Source organism: Erpetoichthys calabaricus, chromosome 5, assembly GCF_900747795.2.
Source record: "Erpetoichthys calabaricus chromosome 5, fErpCal1.3, whole genome shotgun sequence".
Classification (NCBI taxonomy): Eukaryota; Metazoa; Chordata; class Cladistia; order Polypteriformes; family Polypteridae; genus Erpetoichthys; species Erpetoichthys calabaricus.
In genome coordinates this window covers 70,478,932-70,497,692 of record NC_041398.2, presented here as the reverse complement: position 1 = coordinate 70,497,692, position 18,761 = coordinate 70,478,932, and the positions used below count along the sequence as shown (strand labels likewise).

The window sequence follows — 18,761 nt, the reverse complement described above, 5'->3', positions numbered from 1 at the left end:
AATTTAACTTATAATATTACTTTTGAAAAAAAAAGAAAAAAGGGTTGAATTAACAGATTTATGCTCTTTTCATGTCATTTCTACTTATTTAAATGCCAATTGCTTAATAAGTTGTACTTCTAAGTAACAGAAAAAAAAATATTCTGGAGACATATGTCTTATTAACTGTTAGGGAAACCGAGGGAAGTTTCTGCAGTAAAAAATCATAATACATAAATGGCAAAAGCTGCTCCACCATAAGCATAATATTCCTCTTGCGCAGTGAAAACAATGAGCATCATGAGATTCCTGAAACCTTACACTGCTTGTGTATCTCACAACAAAGACTGAATATGTAAAGGCTCATGAATAAAAAAAAAATGCATAGCCCTGGAAAATGACCAGGCAAGTTCACAGAAATAGGTCTGTCAAACACTGCGAGTATATCTACATATAAAGAGATATAAACATGATCAGTTGATTGTAAACTTCAAAATTTCAACAGCAAATTTAATATTATTACCTATTCTATGTGTGTGTGTTTTACCTGCAGCAATGGATGTTATTTCCGGTCTCTTTGGCTTATTTTGTTCTACTTATGCAAAATTCTGTGTGTTTGTACTGTACTCCTGCAAATACAACTTCCTCTTAGATTTATAGTCAACCTAACATAAGCACAACAAAAAAACATTTTTGTCTTTAAAACTTTCACTCACATTCACTTTAGAAAGGGGCTACCAATCAGTTAGGCTGGCATCACCTACACAACTTTGAGTCAGAGAACATGTCACACTGCAATTTGTGTCTCTTGCCTTGAGGATATCTGATTATATGACTTGAAATCGCAGGGGACAATGGATAACACAATTCTATTACAACCTCCCAGTTGCTCATGGTGCAATAGGAAATTTTAAAGTATTGTGAAACAGTCATTATAGAACAGAATGTAATAAGAACTGATGCACAGTGCAAAAGCAGGCAAAAAAAAGCGAACTAAGTAATACCTGACATCAGTGCTTTCCTTTGCAATGGTCTCTTTACCTTGGCTGCCTGTTAGTTTCAGAATTAATTTTAAAATTTTGCTGCTGGTTTTTAAATCAATGCATTGGTATGCTTTTGTCTATTGATCCAAATTGTGTGTTTTACATGGAATTCATTACCTAATCACACTAAGGATTCACCTTCAGCTGTACTGTTTAAAAGTAGATTGAAGATGCATTTCAATTCTGTCTATTTCTGTGCCCTTTAGTGATACTGATGGTTCCCTCGTTTTAGTCATTTGTTTGTTTCAATTTTCTGCTGGTTGTATTTTGTTTTATTGTAGTTTCTTATATTTTTTTATGTTTATTGTATGTTTTACTGTAAAGCAATATGGCTACAGCATTGCTGATGATGTTTTCAATGTGCTCTATAAATAAATTGACATTGAAATAAAACATGGATAAGACCACATCTGTTAGGTTGTGGAGAATGGGACCATATGCATTGTACTTCTGACCGACTGATCATTGGTTGTTAACTTTTGCACACACAAGAGCCTGCCTTATGACATACAGCAAAATTAAACTTGTTTGATTTTATTGTGGCTAGTCACAGAGCACTATGACTACTAAATCTGACTCTAAAATTGCTGGAATAGTTGTGCAATGTGACATGAAGTTTAGTCACTTATTGCTATATAACTGGACCAAAACAAATGTTTTATTTTACAGTAGTCTTAAGATTTTAAAAATATGGCAACTTTTTCTTGACACTCTCTGTAGTGTATGAATTAAGTTGCTTACTAATATATAAAAAGACCTTTAAAAAAGGCTTTGTTTGTGTTACATACCAAAAGGTTACAAACATATTGCAAATCTTCAAAGCCTTTATTTAATACTACCTAAGTAGTGTATGTTAACATGAGCACAATTCTAACTCAAATATTAAAATTATAATTTTTGTGACAGCCATAGAATGAAAGGGAATATATTCTTTGAAACTGGTCTTATACCATCAAAATAAGCATTCCATTCACAACATTCATAGCACGGGTTACGTACTAGTGGACTGGAACTTCAGGCATAATGAAAGTAAAAAGACTTTTCTTACCCAACACCTTCATCCAGAGAGGATTTCCACTTTAAGGTTATTGGGAAAGGAACCACATCTGTTATTGAAAACTCTCTAACTTTAAATGCTGGTGACAAAATCGCACACTATTAAAGAAAAAAAAATAAAGGATTAATTCAGTGGTCTTGAATTGTGTGATGGTACAATATTGTATTTCTCCAAAATTTTAAGTAATTTCTAGACCTGCCATAAACCTGATAGGAACTGCACATCAAATGTTCTAGGCGTTTATACTTCCCTTCCTTAGTCAACTAAATGACTAAGAAATGTTATTTTAAAAAGTAAGCATTAAGGTTTTACAGTTATCCAAAGAAATACATAGAAAAGGGGAAACATTATGCAGTACCAAGTATATATATCACAGTTCTTAGCATGTTTCTTGTAATTATGTTGGTCAAAAGGTAGCTTTTTAGAAGACCATGTGATTAGAGAAGAGGGAACTGTGCATTGCAATCACATATTTCTGTTAATCAGTCATTGCTAAAAAGATTTTCCAAAATACACACTGAAGCAAATAAAATGTTCTGAAGTTTAAACTTTCCTGTATGATACAATATGATCACTTTTTAAGTAATCGTAAAACTTCCATACTGGGAATTATATATCAAGATTTCAATAAATACCAAGAAAACAGCTGTAATCTCTTTGCAGTCCACAACTAGATGCTTTCATGAAGCAACCAATAAGAAGGAAATAAGGAGGCATATGGTTGTGAAGAAATTTTTACCTTGTTTATTAGAAGCAAAAAAAAATATTTCTGATGTCACATGATCTTTAGTTCACCAAATCATTAACACTAGAATTACCAGAGCCTACGAAAAAACTCGTAAATCCGTCCCACCTTAAATCGCGTCTTAAAGCCATTTGCACATCTCCGCCAGAGTCTTTTGTCATCTAAATGTGATGATAAACAAAAGCTACTAGCAGCCAGCTATTCCATCCCCCCACCGACTTAGAATGAACTCCTAGCCCATGCCTTGCCTTGATTTGATTATTTGGGATTGAAGTGGAGTTTTACAGTGGAAATAATTCGAGCGTTATTTGGAATACACGCATTTCATGTGTGTTCCGTTTCTACAGTATAGTAGGCTGTGCAAACACATTTTTAAAACAGAAACGTTTTTCATATTCTAATAGTAAATGACAAAATGTAGGCATAAACTATATAACGTATGAAGCCTGAAGTCCATATATCAAAGAAAACACTTTCACAAAAGGTACAAATAAGAGAACACGTGCGCTTTTCTTCAAAAATATAACTGCACAAAAAAAAAAAGCCGCGTTAGCATGCCACATTGACACTCTTACTACAACTGCCGCGGTGGCGTAATGGTATCAGCTCCTGACTGGGGATCAGAGGGTGGCGAGTTCGATCCCGCACGGCTCCACTTTGAGAAGTAACCTGCTCTTATTCTTACAATTTTAGAATAACAACATAAATTTCATTTCAGTCTTTAACAGCCGGTGTAACTTATGATACTGGTAAAGGTTAGCTTTTTTTTTTTTTTTTTTTTTAATTCACTTTTCATTTTCGCAGTCGATGCATACTAACGCCCCCCCCCCCCCCCCAAAAGGGTTCTGACACATAAACGCTGGCGAAGCTGCCTTCCTTCGTATCTCACCGTCACTTGATTTTCTTTTTATTCAGTGTTATTGAGTGTTCCTGCCAGTCCCCACATGTTGCTGTATGCTGTTTCTTTTGTACTCCAGGACATGCAGAGGAGAGAATGATTTCACATTATTTATGCCGTTTTCACATAAAGACTGCAGAATACTCGTGACTGCATTCTCGTACCAATGCACTTTTTCCATCACCTTTTCCTGTAAGAAGCAATGTACTCACTTCTCTCTATGCTGTGGTTTCTATTACACACCTGAAAGAGACAATATATGTGAAAACTTCATCGCACTAATGCAATATTATTTGAAAACGAACAGCGTCAGATCAGGTGTGAAAATTTTATGTGAGATACTGGTAAAGGTTAGCTTTTTTTTTTTTTTTTTTTTTTTAATTCACTTTTCATTCTCGCAGTCGATGCATACTACCCCCCCCCCCCCCCCCAAAAGGGTTCTGACACATAAACGCTGGCGAAGCTGCCTTCTTCATAGCTCACATAAAATTTTCACACCTGATCTGACGCTGTTCGTTTTCAAATAATATTGCATTAGTGCGATGAAGTTTTCACATATATTGTCTCTTTCAGGTGTGTAATAGAAACCACAGCATAGAGAGAAGTGAGTACATTGCTTCTTACAGGAAAAGGTGATGGAAAAAGTGCATTGGTACGAGAATGCAGTCACGAGTATTCTGCAGTCTTTATGTGAAAACGGCATAAATAATGTGAAATCATTCTCTCCTCTGCATGTCCTGGAGTACAAAAGAAACAGCATACAGCAACATGTGGGGACTGGCAGGAACACTCAATAACACTGAATAAAAAGAAAATCAAGTGACGGTGAGATACGAAGGAAGGCAGCTTCGCCAGTGTTTATGTGTCAGAACCCTTTTGGGGGGGGGGGGGGGGGGGCGTTAGTATGCATCGACTGCGAAAATGAAAAGTGAATTAAAAAAAAAAAAAAAAAAAAAGCTAACCTTTACCAGTATCATAAGTTACACCGGCTGTTACAGACTGAAATGAAATTTATGTTGTTATTCTAAAATTGTAAGAATAAGAGCAGGTTACTTCTCAAAGTGGAGCCGTGCGGGATCGAACTCGCCACCCTCTGATCCCCAGTCAGGAGCTGATACCATTACGCCACCGCGGCAGTTGTAGTAAGAGTGTCAATGTGGCATGCTAACGCGGCTTTTTTTTTTTGTGCAGTTATATTTTTGAAGAAAAGCGCACGTGTTCTCTTATTTGTACCTTTTGTGAAAGTGTTTCTTTGATATATGGACTTCAGGCTTCATACGTTATATAGTTTATGCCTACATTTTGTCATTTACTATTAGAATATGAAAAACGTTTCTGTTTTAAAAATGTGTTTGCACAGCCTACTATACTGTAGAAACGGAACACACATGAAATGCGTGTATTCCAAATAACACTCGAATTATTTCCACTGTAAAACTCCACTTCAATCCCAAATAATCAAATCAAGGCAAGGCATGGGCTAGGAGTTCATTCTAAGTCGGTGGGGGGATGGAATAGCTGGCTGCTAGTAGCTTTTGTTTATCATCACATTTAGATGACAAAAGACTCTGGCGGAGATGTGCAAATGGCTTTAAGACGCGATTTAAGGTGGGACGGATTTACGAGTTTTTTCGTAGGCTCTGGTAATTCTAGTGTTAATGCAACATAAACATCAGCTGACAAACTACTTTCTTCTCAGCATAGTCCACATTATAATTATCTTTGACATGAAAAGAAAAAGATGTTAATTCACATTTATAAAACTGACTGTGAAATTCCAATAAGGTCCAAATTTAATATCCAGGCTAATACTATTCATCACTCCAGGATTTAACTGAAACAAAAACTCTTAAGATTAAAAAAAAAAAATCAACAAAAATGTTTTTTTTTTTTTATTATACAGGTACTCATCACCTTACGACCTATGTGTCTTATGACCATTCGACTTGCGACCACTACTGTGCCCCACAGGCTAACAACACTTTTTGCCACGCCAGCTCTGTATGCCGTGACTCATTCATCTCAATCTCTGTTTATTACCTGCAGCGGTTTCTACTAAATTCAGTTACATTTGTCTTACAATTACAGGAAAAAGATGCAATTGACCTTAACACAAAAATGAAGGTGATCAAGCAGTATGAGGGAGGAAAGAAAGCGAATGTGACTTTAACATATCTCATTGTAACCAGTGTTAACCGCACTGCACATGCTGTAATGCTGCGCCTCTGGCTTTGAATCTGGTTAACCTCCGAAGCTTCTGCGTTGTGACTCAAGATGTAACTCTTCATCTGAACAGCCACAAATGGGTAATGAAACCACAATGAACTCTTTTACCTGTTAATGTTTATTACTAACAAGCTGAAACATTAAATCAGAAAACATATGAGTGCTCAAACTCGCTGGTATGATTCCTTCTCTCAGAGTTAACACAATTAACACAGAGAGGCTCACACTGATGACGTAAAAACACAAAGAAAGTATTTGTGAAGTTGTTTAGCACCCATGTGAGCAACAATAATAACGAAACAAAAATAAAATAAAAATGTACAAAAAAAAATGATACAAAATCTACACAATGTGCTAAGAATGATGATTAAAAAAAGGATATAAAATAAACAATATGACTTAAAGGACCAATTATAAAGTACTATACATGTTTGAAAACATGTATCAATCTGTCCTGCTTCCTATCCATCAGAACCGAACATGGTTGTAAGTTGACAACTACCCATAATTAATAATTTACACTGCTTTACAGCTTCAAAAAGATTATTGAATAAATCACATTTAAACTGTTATTTATTAAGGTTAGTCAAAACTTAACATAAATGGAACCTAAACATCTCAACAGTTCTGGTTTCACAGTGAAAAACTGTTTCTAAAAAGATCAGTCATAACTTTGACCGAGAGCTCATCATTATTCCAATGAATTTAAACATGCTAAAAACTACTTGAGACAGCACGTGTTCTCTACTTTTCAAAATAAAGACACAACTGTTACAATAATAAAACACACAAACCTGTAATTTTAAGAAAACAAATTTGAAGAAAACAAATATGCAATACCTGTAAGGCACATCCTCGTGCTACAGCTTCATCTCCATTCAGTGTGGTGCTAATTTCTTTTCCGAAGAACTTACTGAGCCTTTCTTTTACTGCTGGCATTCGGGTAGCACCTCCAATCACTTCAACGGCATAAACATCATCACGGGTGAGTTCTGGATCATAAGAAGGAAAAAAGTCAACTTATATAAATGATGAACAAAAATCAATTGGCAAAGACTGAAAAAAAAAACTTACTGATGCATTTGTTTATCCTAAAAAAAAAAATGACATTAATGTGCAATTTCTGACCAAGCACACTAGCGATGACACAGCTGCCATATTTGACAAACCATTGACAATGGAATGCTTCACTTATACACACATTTATTCTGGCTTTATGGATTTCTTGTAGGTATCAACATCTTTCAATTTTCATGTGTAAATGGTGAACCAGGATGGTTCCAAGTACAAGCAAAACACAAGCAACATTTGTCTATGTGCTGTGTCATAGACAAGGTGTTCTCCACTGGCAACAAATATCACTATTTGGTTGTTAACATATCCATAAGCATTATTGATTACAGACTGGCTTATATAAAGAGACTGGATATACAAAGACAATTCAAATTTCAAATACATACAGCTTTTTTTCATTTGCTTATTTTTTTTTTAGCCTATCAAGAAAGAGGTAGTACAGTACACTTCTCTTTATCTAGCTGCCCATATGCAAGTAACACATGCTGGAATTGATCTGAGATGGGTCCAAGTTGTACCAAGCCAGCGTGCCTAAATCTTTCTTCAGACAAAATTTATTGGCAGCAGTTTTTTTATCTTGACACATAATCACTGCAGAAAAAAAAATCTTTTCCATCATTGTTTTCTTGGCAAGAGCTGCAGTCTGAGACAAAGATAATATATGAGCTGTTTTTATGTAAGTTTATCAGTCTTTACCTAATTATTTGGTTACTTTTTGCCTTCTTATGTTGTATGAACTGCTGTGCTTTGTGATTGTTCTGGTAATGAGGGTGGGGTTTGGTATTGTGTTCTGCTTGGTGAGTGACCATTCTTTGTTATGCCTTTGAATAAATGGAATGCATGTCTGTGATGTACAGTGATGATATACATCACCAGCTCTGCCTGTGTTCTAATCTACCTGCAAGGTACAGTGCTACAGGAAGTTCCCTATCAAATTTATAGTAATGTTGATATAGTGCAATGTTATTTTGCATTGTGTCTGACTTGAACAGAAACCTAAATATATACTCAATCTAGGGACATATGCTAAACAATTTAATGATACTGCAAGCTATCACTACTTAAATATACAGTAAAGATATGTCCTGGGGGAAAAATAAATTAAAAAATCCATGTGGGGCGCAGTGGTAGAGCTGCTGCCTCGCAGTTAGGAGACCCGGGTTCGCTTCCCGGGTCCACCCTGCGTGGAGTTTGCATGTTCTCCCCGTGTCTGCGTGGGTTTCCTCCGGGCGCTCCGGTTTCCTCCCACAGTCCAAAGACATGCAGGTTAGGTGGATTGGCGTTCTAAATTGGCCCTAGTGTGTGCTTGGTGTGTGGGTGTGTTTGTGTGTGTCCCTGCGGTGGGTTGGCACCCTGCCCAGGATTGGTTCCCTGCCTTGTGCCCTGTGTTGGCTGGGATTGGCTCCAGCAGACCCCCGTGACCCTGTGTTCGGATTCAGCGGGTTGGAAAATGGATGGATGGATGGATCCATGTGGGGACTGGAAAAAGATGGGTATACACTTATAAAAAAAGATGGCAAAACATTTTGGTTTTCATTTAGTTTCATTCATTCATTATGTTCTTGTTGTTTTTATAATGAAAATGTAAAAAAAGATCCTTGTTTGTTTGCAAACAATTTTAAAAAGTTATATAGTGTCATTCACAAAGGACGTCGCAGGAAAGCTGAATTTATATTGAATCAGATGATATAAAAAGAACTTGACAACCGGATGAAATACCACCAATTTACAATCGAAAATACCAAATTACCAAACATTAGGCAGATTTATAGGACTTGGGCAAGAAAGAGTTAAAGTTTAGGGAACTACCTAAAAGGAAATACCACGGATCCAGGAGATAGAGAAAAAAAAACAACTTGTGAGAATAATACTATGATACAAGTAGCTTTGAAAATCATAATAAATAAGGCTAAGTGCAACAGAACAGATATTATTTACCTTTATGGGCCATGTGACAGAGCAATGTTAAAGAAAATAACTCTAAAACGCACTTAATCCATTTCAAGGTCACAGGGCCTTGAGCCTCTATCTTGGAAACAATGGGGCTAAGGCAGGAGTCAGTGCTGGGCTAACAACAATAGGTCTGAAATTTACTTGAAAAATACTGGTTAGGCTATCTTCCATTTTATTAGCAATTTTGTAATGTCTTGCCCACCATTATGTCATTTTTATCTGAAATTTTAATAGAGTATAATGAACTAAACAGATACATATTCAAGAGAACTAAATATGCAAACTGTTGCAGCACAGGTATAATTTTAAATAAAGGTCTCACAGCACTGTGGCAACAACTGGTTTGCAATGATAAAGCATGTCACTGAATAAACTCCTCCCTTGTCTGAATTGTAAAATGCCTTTCTGCCAACACACTTCAAATGACACTCTACAATGACTAATTTGCAATGACTATTTTACTGAAGTAACATCTGACTTTACACATATTATGTAAATAACAAAAGAAATACAAACACAAAGCAGAATAAAGAATAATTAATGAATCTCAAAAATGAGTGCAAATATGACAATACTGACCCTAAGAACCTTGAAATAAAGGCTGTCTTCATGTACTGTAACAGTAGCACACATGTAGTGAAAGCTTTTGAAAATTGCCACATCAGCCTTACTTCAATGGCATTCTGACAGTAAGTCTCTTTCACTAAAGTAAACAGAAACAAATACTCTTAGCTCTGTGATAAACCTAGCCAGAAAATACATCATGCAGATTACATTTTGAAATTACCCTATAATTTTGAAAAAACACTATTACAAAGTTTTAATAAATTCTCAAATTAAAAAAGTTCTGTTTCCAATGGCCTGTGGATTGGCAGCCTAGAGATGAAATTCTAATCTATTACATACTCCTTTAGTGTTTGTAATTCTAAAAAGACACCTGCATATGAGACAACACAAGAATTTGCAGTTTTTAGTAGCTACTGTAGACTATTGCTGTGGAAGAAAGCATCAAGAATTGTTATGACTAACATACTGTGTGTTTGTGTGTATACAGTACATATATATATACACATACACATATATATACATATATATACATATATATATATACATATATATACATATATATATACACATTATATATATACATATATATATACATATATATATTATACATATATATATATACATATATATATATACATATATATATATACATATATATATATATATATATATATATATATATATATATACATATATATATATAATACATATATATACATATATATATATACATATATATATATGTATATATATTATATATATATATATATATATATATATATATATATATACATATATATATATATATATATATATATATATATATATATATATATATATATATATATATATATATATATATATATATATATATATATATATATATATATATATATATATATATATATATATATATATATATATATATATATATACATATATATATATATATATATATATATTATATATATATATATATATACATATATATATATATATACATATATATATATATATATATATATACATATATATATATATATATATATATATATATATATATATATATATATATATACATATATATATATATATATATACATATACATATATATATATATATATACTCTTTCCCAGCCCATGATATTATACAGTAAAATTGTTATGCAAATAATTTAATATGTGTACAGAAAGTACCTGCTATAAAACCATGCTACAGTTAATGTTATTATAATATTATTTGCATATCTATGACAGCCTCAGGATGCAGGGGTTTTAAGGAAAATAAGTGCCCATCTTATATGTGTGGTATTTTTCAATCTCTGCTCAAGAGGACTAAAGACACAACTGAATGTAAAAAGTTATTGGTAGCATTACTGGGAGCAAGACAGGTTTGCCCCTCATACACACTGCACTGCTTTTCATTGTTGTAAAACTATAGTGCAGCTGCACCAAAAACAAGCCAAAAAATGTCCTGCACATTCAATCACCTACAATAAGCCATTTGTTATTGAAATGTCTACTAAAATGGTCACATTAAATTATCACAGATATTTTATAAAGAATGGGAAGTGTTACTGTTTCCAGAATGCACAACGAAATTGGCATTGCCACCTTGCAGCAGTATGTTAAGAGATTCTGATAGGCACACTGAAGATTGTATCACTTCTGAGAAATTGAGTAACAAGTCTTTTTTATCATATCTGCACACTGAAGCATACAGAACAAGAAACTGCTTCTTTGAAAGCCCAAACATGTTTCATGTTTCTCATGCATTCAAAAAGATCTTTAATTTCTTTAATGAATATGTAAAATGACTAAAATGAGGGACGAATATTTGGTCATTTGGGACGCATGCAAACGCCATAGTATTTAACAATAATCAATTGTTAAACATAATTTATCATCTTCACGATCATAACTGGTTTAAGAGTTATTGTCATATTTTTCATATTGGAATGTTGGCACCCAAAACTTTTTCCTTCATTCCCTGTATTCCTCTGCAACCTGTGGGGTGAGACTCATTCTTTTTATATCAAGAGATAAAACTAGTGAGGTGGATGAGTGGAGTGCTACAGAGTGAGAGGAAGACTAATGCTGAGTTAAGACATGTAATAGGTTATACTGTATTATGCTGAGGAGAAACATACCAAGTTGGTTCATATACTCAACACTGAAAGTGCTAAGTCATACCATACACAAGTAACCAACGTGATTCATATGATTGAAAGTAACTATTCCAAAATAGAAAGATGTGCAAGTTCAAGCATCCTTAAAATTGAGACACAAAAGAAAACCAACCAATGAGTCACTTAAAAAGTGCTATAAGCCACTAAGCCCAAAGGTGGAACTGAAAAATGTATTCTGTACATGTGTAGTCATGAGTAAAGGTATGATAAGTAAACTGAGATTACTATAAACATTTTATTAATATGTAAAATTACTAAGTCAAGTTTACTACTTATTTTAATTTTACACAACATCACTATCTGTCTGGAAGGTGTAGGGTAGTGGTCCACTTGCCCTGAATGCAGGGATGCATTTTATGAAAATAAAGGAACGTTTTCACATTATTTTTGGATTTTAGACATCTCAGTCTGCATAGCAATTTTTATACAAGATCAATGCCAAGGAATTTAAGATGAAATTTGTTCATACAAGCACCTCTATGCTGCTTCACTGCAACCTCGTATAGGTGTGCAGTGTGCCCACTTTGCCACCTTATATAGGTACCCACAGAGCACAATCTGGTTCCTCTGTCTCCCCTGCCTCCATAATGTCTCAAAGTTCGACGGTTCATTATGCCCAAGAAAACTTCCTACTGGAACTGACCTCAATGCAGCCATCCCAAACACCCATCTACAAATCTGACCTCTTTCCTTTGGTTTCCCTGCTCTATTTATCCTAGGTGATTTAGGCATCAACTCCCGGTGCAACTAATGTCTCATATTTTTATCTGCACCACCTCTATGTGCAGGGCAGCACCACATTTCAAGATGCACTTCTTGTTTTAAACCACCTGGGCAACACTTATGTGTCTCTACTGCTGTGAAGGTCTTTTGAAGCATGTCACACAGAACATAGTGTGCAGCTATGCTAAACAATATCCTAAATGATATAATCTTGTGGACATCAACAGTTAGGGAACTTCGGTGGAGTCTTGGCCTTAAATTCTTATTACTTACTGCTCAATAAAGGAATATGAGAGATCACAAGGGGTTATAGTAGTATGTTTTCCTGTAGCCAAACAAGTGTCATTCCTGATTCCAGAAGTGGTTTTAAAGAGGCATAACACTAGATAAGAGATAAAATAGAGGCCAGAGCCATGACTGAGTGAGTGACATTTAGCCACGGAAGGCCACAGGAACCCGAGCCTTCACAAGTTGTGGTCTGGTTTGGGAACCCTGCTGGGAGCCAGGATGGATGTGTAGGTTGAAAGGACGTCTCCACTGTCACAAGACCTCGCAAGCAGAGGAAATGTCGCTTTCAAAGGGCAGCACTAGGGACTCAGTTTTAAAAAAGGACAGTTTTCCTGCCTTGGGAGTTTTTAACCTCGATTTTAAGGATTTATTTATTGGACTTTTTAACCTCTACATGGACACTGTTTATTTTTATGGATTATTAGTATTTATTTACTTATTTATTTATGGAAGGAGCACTGCACTATTTATTTGGATTGTTTTAATAAAAGCACTACTTCACCTTTGCACCAAACCCTTGCTATATGTGAGTGTCCTCATTTGCCCGGCTCATCCCTTGATAAACGTTATCAGCGGTGGCGGGTTCAAGAGGCTCCTGGAAGAGATCAGTAGTGTCGAGCCAACCCGCACTGTCACACAATGGTGTTGAACTTTGTTCCTGGGTGACAAAAGTCTGACATTTGTGCAAATTTAAATTTACCAATAAAAAGTAAAACTTTAAAATATCTTTACTTCAGTTATAGAACAATCTGTATCCCATCCAAATTTGGATCCTATTTTACATTCTAGTCTGCCAGGATAGGATAGGACTCCCCATGTTGAAATTAACACCAGACTGAGAACCATTCAAGAAAAGGGCATATGGATGAATGTCCTAAAATACTGACTCTATCCTTAAAAATGTGATGTATTTATTTGCTTTTACTTACTTGCTTGCTCCATTACAGCTTTTAAAGGTGCTTCTATCCTGGCTAGATGGTGCGCACAAAGGTCTTCAAATGTACACCTACAAAAAAATGCATGACAATTTGAGTTTATTATTAATATTATATTTTTAAAATATACATTATAAACAGGTTTTTGATTTCACTTGTGATATACATTTTAAAATTTATTTAAAACAGGCTGTGAAGCTACCAAAGCCTTCCATCATAAACACTTAGGACCTGTGGAAATACATTCATGATTGAAGGTTTATGATCATTTTGTAATTTGAGATGTTTGCTTTTAATCACAAAATACAAATTTAATCAGAATTTGTCTCTTACTGATTGATATAAAGTATAATTATTGACCAACAGGAAACGTTTTGAATGTCCATGCAACAAAATGATACATTTAGTGAACTGAAATTGTACAAGTGCAAAGACTAATATCAAGTTAAAGAAAACCGTATGTGTCAATGACACAGACTTAGCTAATTAACCAAGCTAACAAGTTAAACTGAAGATATGGAATAATGTATTAGAGAAAAGCAAACAAAAGTCACTGCAAGAAACTTGATCAATTACTTTTTATACGATTCTAGCATCATGTCTCAAGCTAAGGAAACAAAAAGCAGAACTGAGAAAAAAGATAGTGGATGCTCACTGACATGTACAAGATTATAATATCATTAAAAAAATAAATAAATCAGACTCCATCAATCCATTGTTACCCAAAAAGTATGAGTGAAGGGCATTTAAAAGAATGTTGGCCTTGTCAAGAACTGCATGTTCTCCTAAAATTTCACCAAAAGCCAAAAGGAGAATAATGAAAGGTACTGTAACCTAAAATAACACTGTGAGAGTCACAAGCCTGTCTAGCTGCCTCTATACTAGTAATGCACAGATCAACAATCTATAATATGGTTGATAATCTATATTATGGTTATCAAAAAGAACTCTGTAGTTTGTTCTCTGTACAGAGAGCAAAGTGGAACTATCTGGGCACAACAAGAGGCCTCATGTTTGGCTAATAGCCAACACAGCCAAAAACCAATAAAACTTTACCGTAATGGTTAAGTTTAGTATTGGGAAAGGCTTTACACAAGTTTGTTTTTCATACTCTTGCAATGGGCAACTTGACATCACCGAAGGAATCAAGAATTCTAAAAAATATCAAGGAATTAATGAGAACAATGTCAATTCATCAGTTTGAAAACTCAATCACAAAGTGGATGTTTTAACAAGACAACATCCCTAAACATTCAAGTTAAGTCCACTGAAGAGGCACTAACCAGAAGCCTACTGAAATTCAGTGAGAGGACCTGAACAGAGATGGTAGTGTTTTGTAAAGATGAATGTGAAAAAATGCCTTCAGCAAGATGTCAAACTGCTAATTTGATTATAGTAGGGGACTGGTATTGGACTAAATGAGGTGCCATAAGTTACTAAATGAAAAGGGTTCATTTTCTTGTTCAGACAAAAATGTTTTATTAAATAATACTGTTTAATCCCTATGAGTTTCCTTTTTATGTGTGAAAAATTAAAGGAACACTTTGAAAACAGAATGGGGAAAAAACAAATCATGCTGGATATCTATATGGATATGGACTGGGTAATGTATTAAGAACGAAAGGATGCCACATCGTTTGATGGAAATGAAAATTATCAACCTACAGAGGGCTGAATTCAAATACACCCCGAAAATCAAAGTGAAGAAATGATGCGGCAGGCTAGTCAATGTTGCCGAAATTTCATTGCAGCAACTCAGAATCATACTCAGTAGTTTGTATGGCTCCCACATGCTCGTATGCATGCCTGCCAACGTCAGGGAATGCTCCTAACGAGAAGACGGATGGTATCCTGGGGGATCTCCTCCCCCCTCCCCAGATCTGGACAAGGGCATCACTGAGCTCCTGGACAGTCTCAGGTGCAACCTGGTGGCGTCAGATGGACCGAAACATAATGTCCCAGAGGTAGTCTATTGGATTTAGGTCAGGCGAGCGTGAGGGCCAGTCAATAGTATCAATTCCTTCATCCTCCAGGAACTGCCTGCATACTCTCGCCACATGAGGCCGGGTATTGTCATGTACCAGGAGGAACCCAGGACCCACTGCACCAGCATAGGGTCTGACAATGGGTCCAAAGATTTCATCCAGATACCTAAAGACAATCAAGCTGTAGTTGTCTAGACCCACCACCTATATATCTATATATATATATCTATATATATATATATCTATAAATATACATATATATCCATATTACTAACTGAGAATGCTAAACCGGATGGACGCAGGGACATCCGGCCATGGGCCGTGGCCACAAAAGACGTACTGCGCAGGCGCCCCACAAACCCCCCCGCACCCCCCCCCCCCCCCCCCCCCCAAGCAACGGAAACCGGCCGGATGGGATGCAACGTAAACGCACGAAGCCATTGCACACGGAACAGGACTCAAAGAAGAGGATTGAGACCCACGACACCCAAAGCCCCCCTCCAGTAACTGAAATAAGAAATGAGGCCACGCGCCCCTAGGACACCAAAAACAAAGGAGTCACACGCAGGCACACGAAACGGTTCGCACACAAAAAGGACGATTCAGCCCCACGACACACAAACACCCCCTCCACTAACAGAAATAAAAACTCAGGCAACAAGCCCCCAGCACACAAAAAAAAAAACAAGCCGCGAGCGCCACACAAAGCCCATTGGACACGAAACGGGACAGACTACGGACATAGCACGCGAAACGTACACAAAAAGGACGATTCAGACCCACGACCACACTAATGATTGCACCAGTTAGCTGACAGCGCGTTCAATAATAAGTCCACTTTTCATGAAAATTCATTGGGATTAATGAATGTCATTTGCAATCATTGTCATTCACTTAACTTCCCTGAAGAAACAAATGGCAATACAAGTAATGAATTTACACGTTGTTGTCAAAAAAGTCAAATTACACTGCCTCCTTTACATTCATATCCTGCATATCTACAGAAGCTTCTAACTAACGAAGTACCTGAAAGTAAAAACTTTATGAACTGCATTACATCCTACAATAGTTCATTTGATTTTGCATCTACCGGAGTAAATATCAGGTCACCAAAAGGCAATGACCCATACTGCTTTCGCGTATGTGGACAAATATTACATCGCATTGGAACAGTGCACCCTGAAACAAATCAAGAATGCACAAATCACGTCGGCACCTACAAAGCGCTTCTGAAACCGCGAAAGAAAAAATGTCTCGGCTCCAAAAACACATGTCACTCCTTATTCCAAATACCGGTCCCAATCACAGAAACATCGGTATCCACTATGACAACGCACAGTAACAATGCACGTGACATCCATCTTGCCACACTATTAATTATAGATGAATGTACAATGGCATCCAGTCACTTACTCAACACCATTGATAAACTTCTACAAACGTTGATGAAAAATAATATTCCCTTTGCGGGAAAGGTACTTTTATTAGGAGTAGATTTTAGACAGTGCTTACCTATTGCTCCACATGCCATGCGCTCAGCTATTATTCAGTCCACCTTAAAATATGCGACGACGTCATATAAACAACACGAGACCGAACTACAATACATATACAGGCGCGTTACCTGATAGGTGATAATACGAAGAAACGAACAGTCCGCATATTAACTGTGAGTTCGATCCTACTTATTACTTATCCATATTCCTAACGATAAAGATCAAACAAGTCATCAATTCACGATCACGGATACAAAACTAGACGGCTTGAGTAACGGGACCACAAACACGAACCCGCATCAAAAAAAAAAATTCACCTCGGCGCACTTCTAAAACCGCGGAACAAAAAATGTTACGCGAACAATTGGCATTGCTTTCTAAAGATACACTTGGTACAAAACATGCGATTTCCAGATCCCGAATATAACAATTGGTTATTACAACTACAACATTGTACACTCACCAATACAGATGGACTTCACCCAGATATTATTACAATTCCTCAACCCTTCATCTGCGACGACTTACTTACGGAGATATTTGGAACAGCGGTCTCATTACACCAAATGCCCCTTTTAACACAATGAAGTATATTATGTCCAAAAAATATTACTGTTGATGACATTAATAACCAGGTCATTTCATTACTTCCTGGAGAGTCACACCTCTTTCTAAGCTCTGACAAAGTTGACTCTGATGACGACAATGACCATCTTAATTTCCCCTTAGCATATTTGAACACTATTAACCCAGCCGGATTACCACAACACAGTCTTAGCCTTAAAAACGGAACAATACTCATGCTATTAAGAAACCTTAACACTAAACAGGGTTTATGCAATGGTACACGTTTAGTCGTCTACACCATAACACACAATGTTATTCAAGCAACAGTTCTTACAGGATCACATGCTAACAATACTGTTCTAATTCCTAAAATTGACCTTACAAGTTCTGACCTGGAATTACCTTTTACACTTAAACGGAAACAATTCCCCATTAAACCTGCCTTTGCCATGACCATCAACAAATCACAAGGACAAACCATGCACAAGGTTGGCATCTACCTATCTGAGCCCGTTTTTTAACATGGACAACTTTATGTGGCCTTCTCACAACTACGACGTTCATCTGACGTTAAAGTTAAGGTCATAAATTCTCCATGCCAAGGAAAACTCATTCAAGGACAAGACACCATCTTTACTACTAATGTTGTTTACAAAGAAATTTTCCAATAAACCTTTACACTGTGCCAAACACTTTATTGTTTGCTTCCTATCTGCGTCATCTACACCTTCACACTATGCTATATCTCATTCATACATCACGCTCTTTGTAATTTCCCAACACCAGGGGTTGGCGAGCGAAGCGAGCAGGGGGCGGAGCCCCCTAGTATCTATACTAATAAAAGGCAAAGCCCTCACTGACTGACTGACTGACTCACTCATCACTAATTCTCCAACTTCCCGTGTAGGTAGAAGTCTGAAATTTGGCAGGCTCATTCATTACAGCTTACTTACAAAAGTTAGGCAGGTTTTATTTCGAAATTCTACGCGTAATGCTCATAACTGGAACCTGTTTGACTGACTCACTCATCACTAAT

At 36.1% G+C, this 18,761-nt stretch overlaps 1 protein-coding gene across 2 annotated transcripts in view; it reads right to left on the bottom strand.

The window, feature by feature from the left end:
• hspa4l (heat shock protein 4 like) overlaps window positions 1–18,761 on the bottom strand; it is a 99,573-nt gene that overhangs the window by 27,376 nt on the left and 53,436 nt on the right. For both annotated transcript variants that reach the window (XM_051928388.1, XM_051928389.1), the window contains exons 8-10: window positions 13,672–13,748; window positions 6,789–6,940; window positions 2,071–2,177 (exon numbers count right to left, since the gene is read on the bottom strand). In XM_051928388.1, coding sequence (XP_051784348.1) covers window positions 2,071–2,177; window positions 6,789–6,940; window positions 13,672–13,748 — 336 coding nt within the window. The remainder of the gene's footprint in view (window positions 1–2,070; window positions 2,178–6,788; window positions 6,941–13,671; window positions 13,749–18,761) is intronic.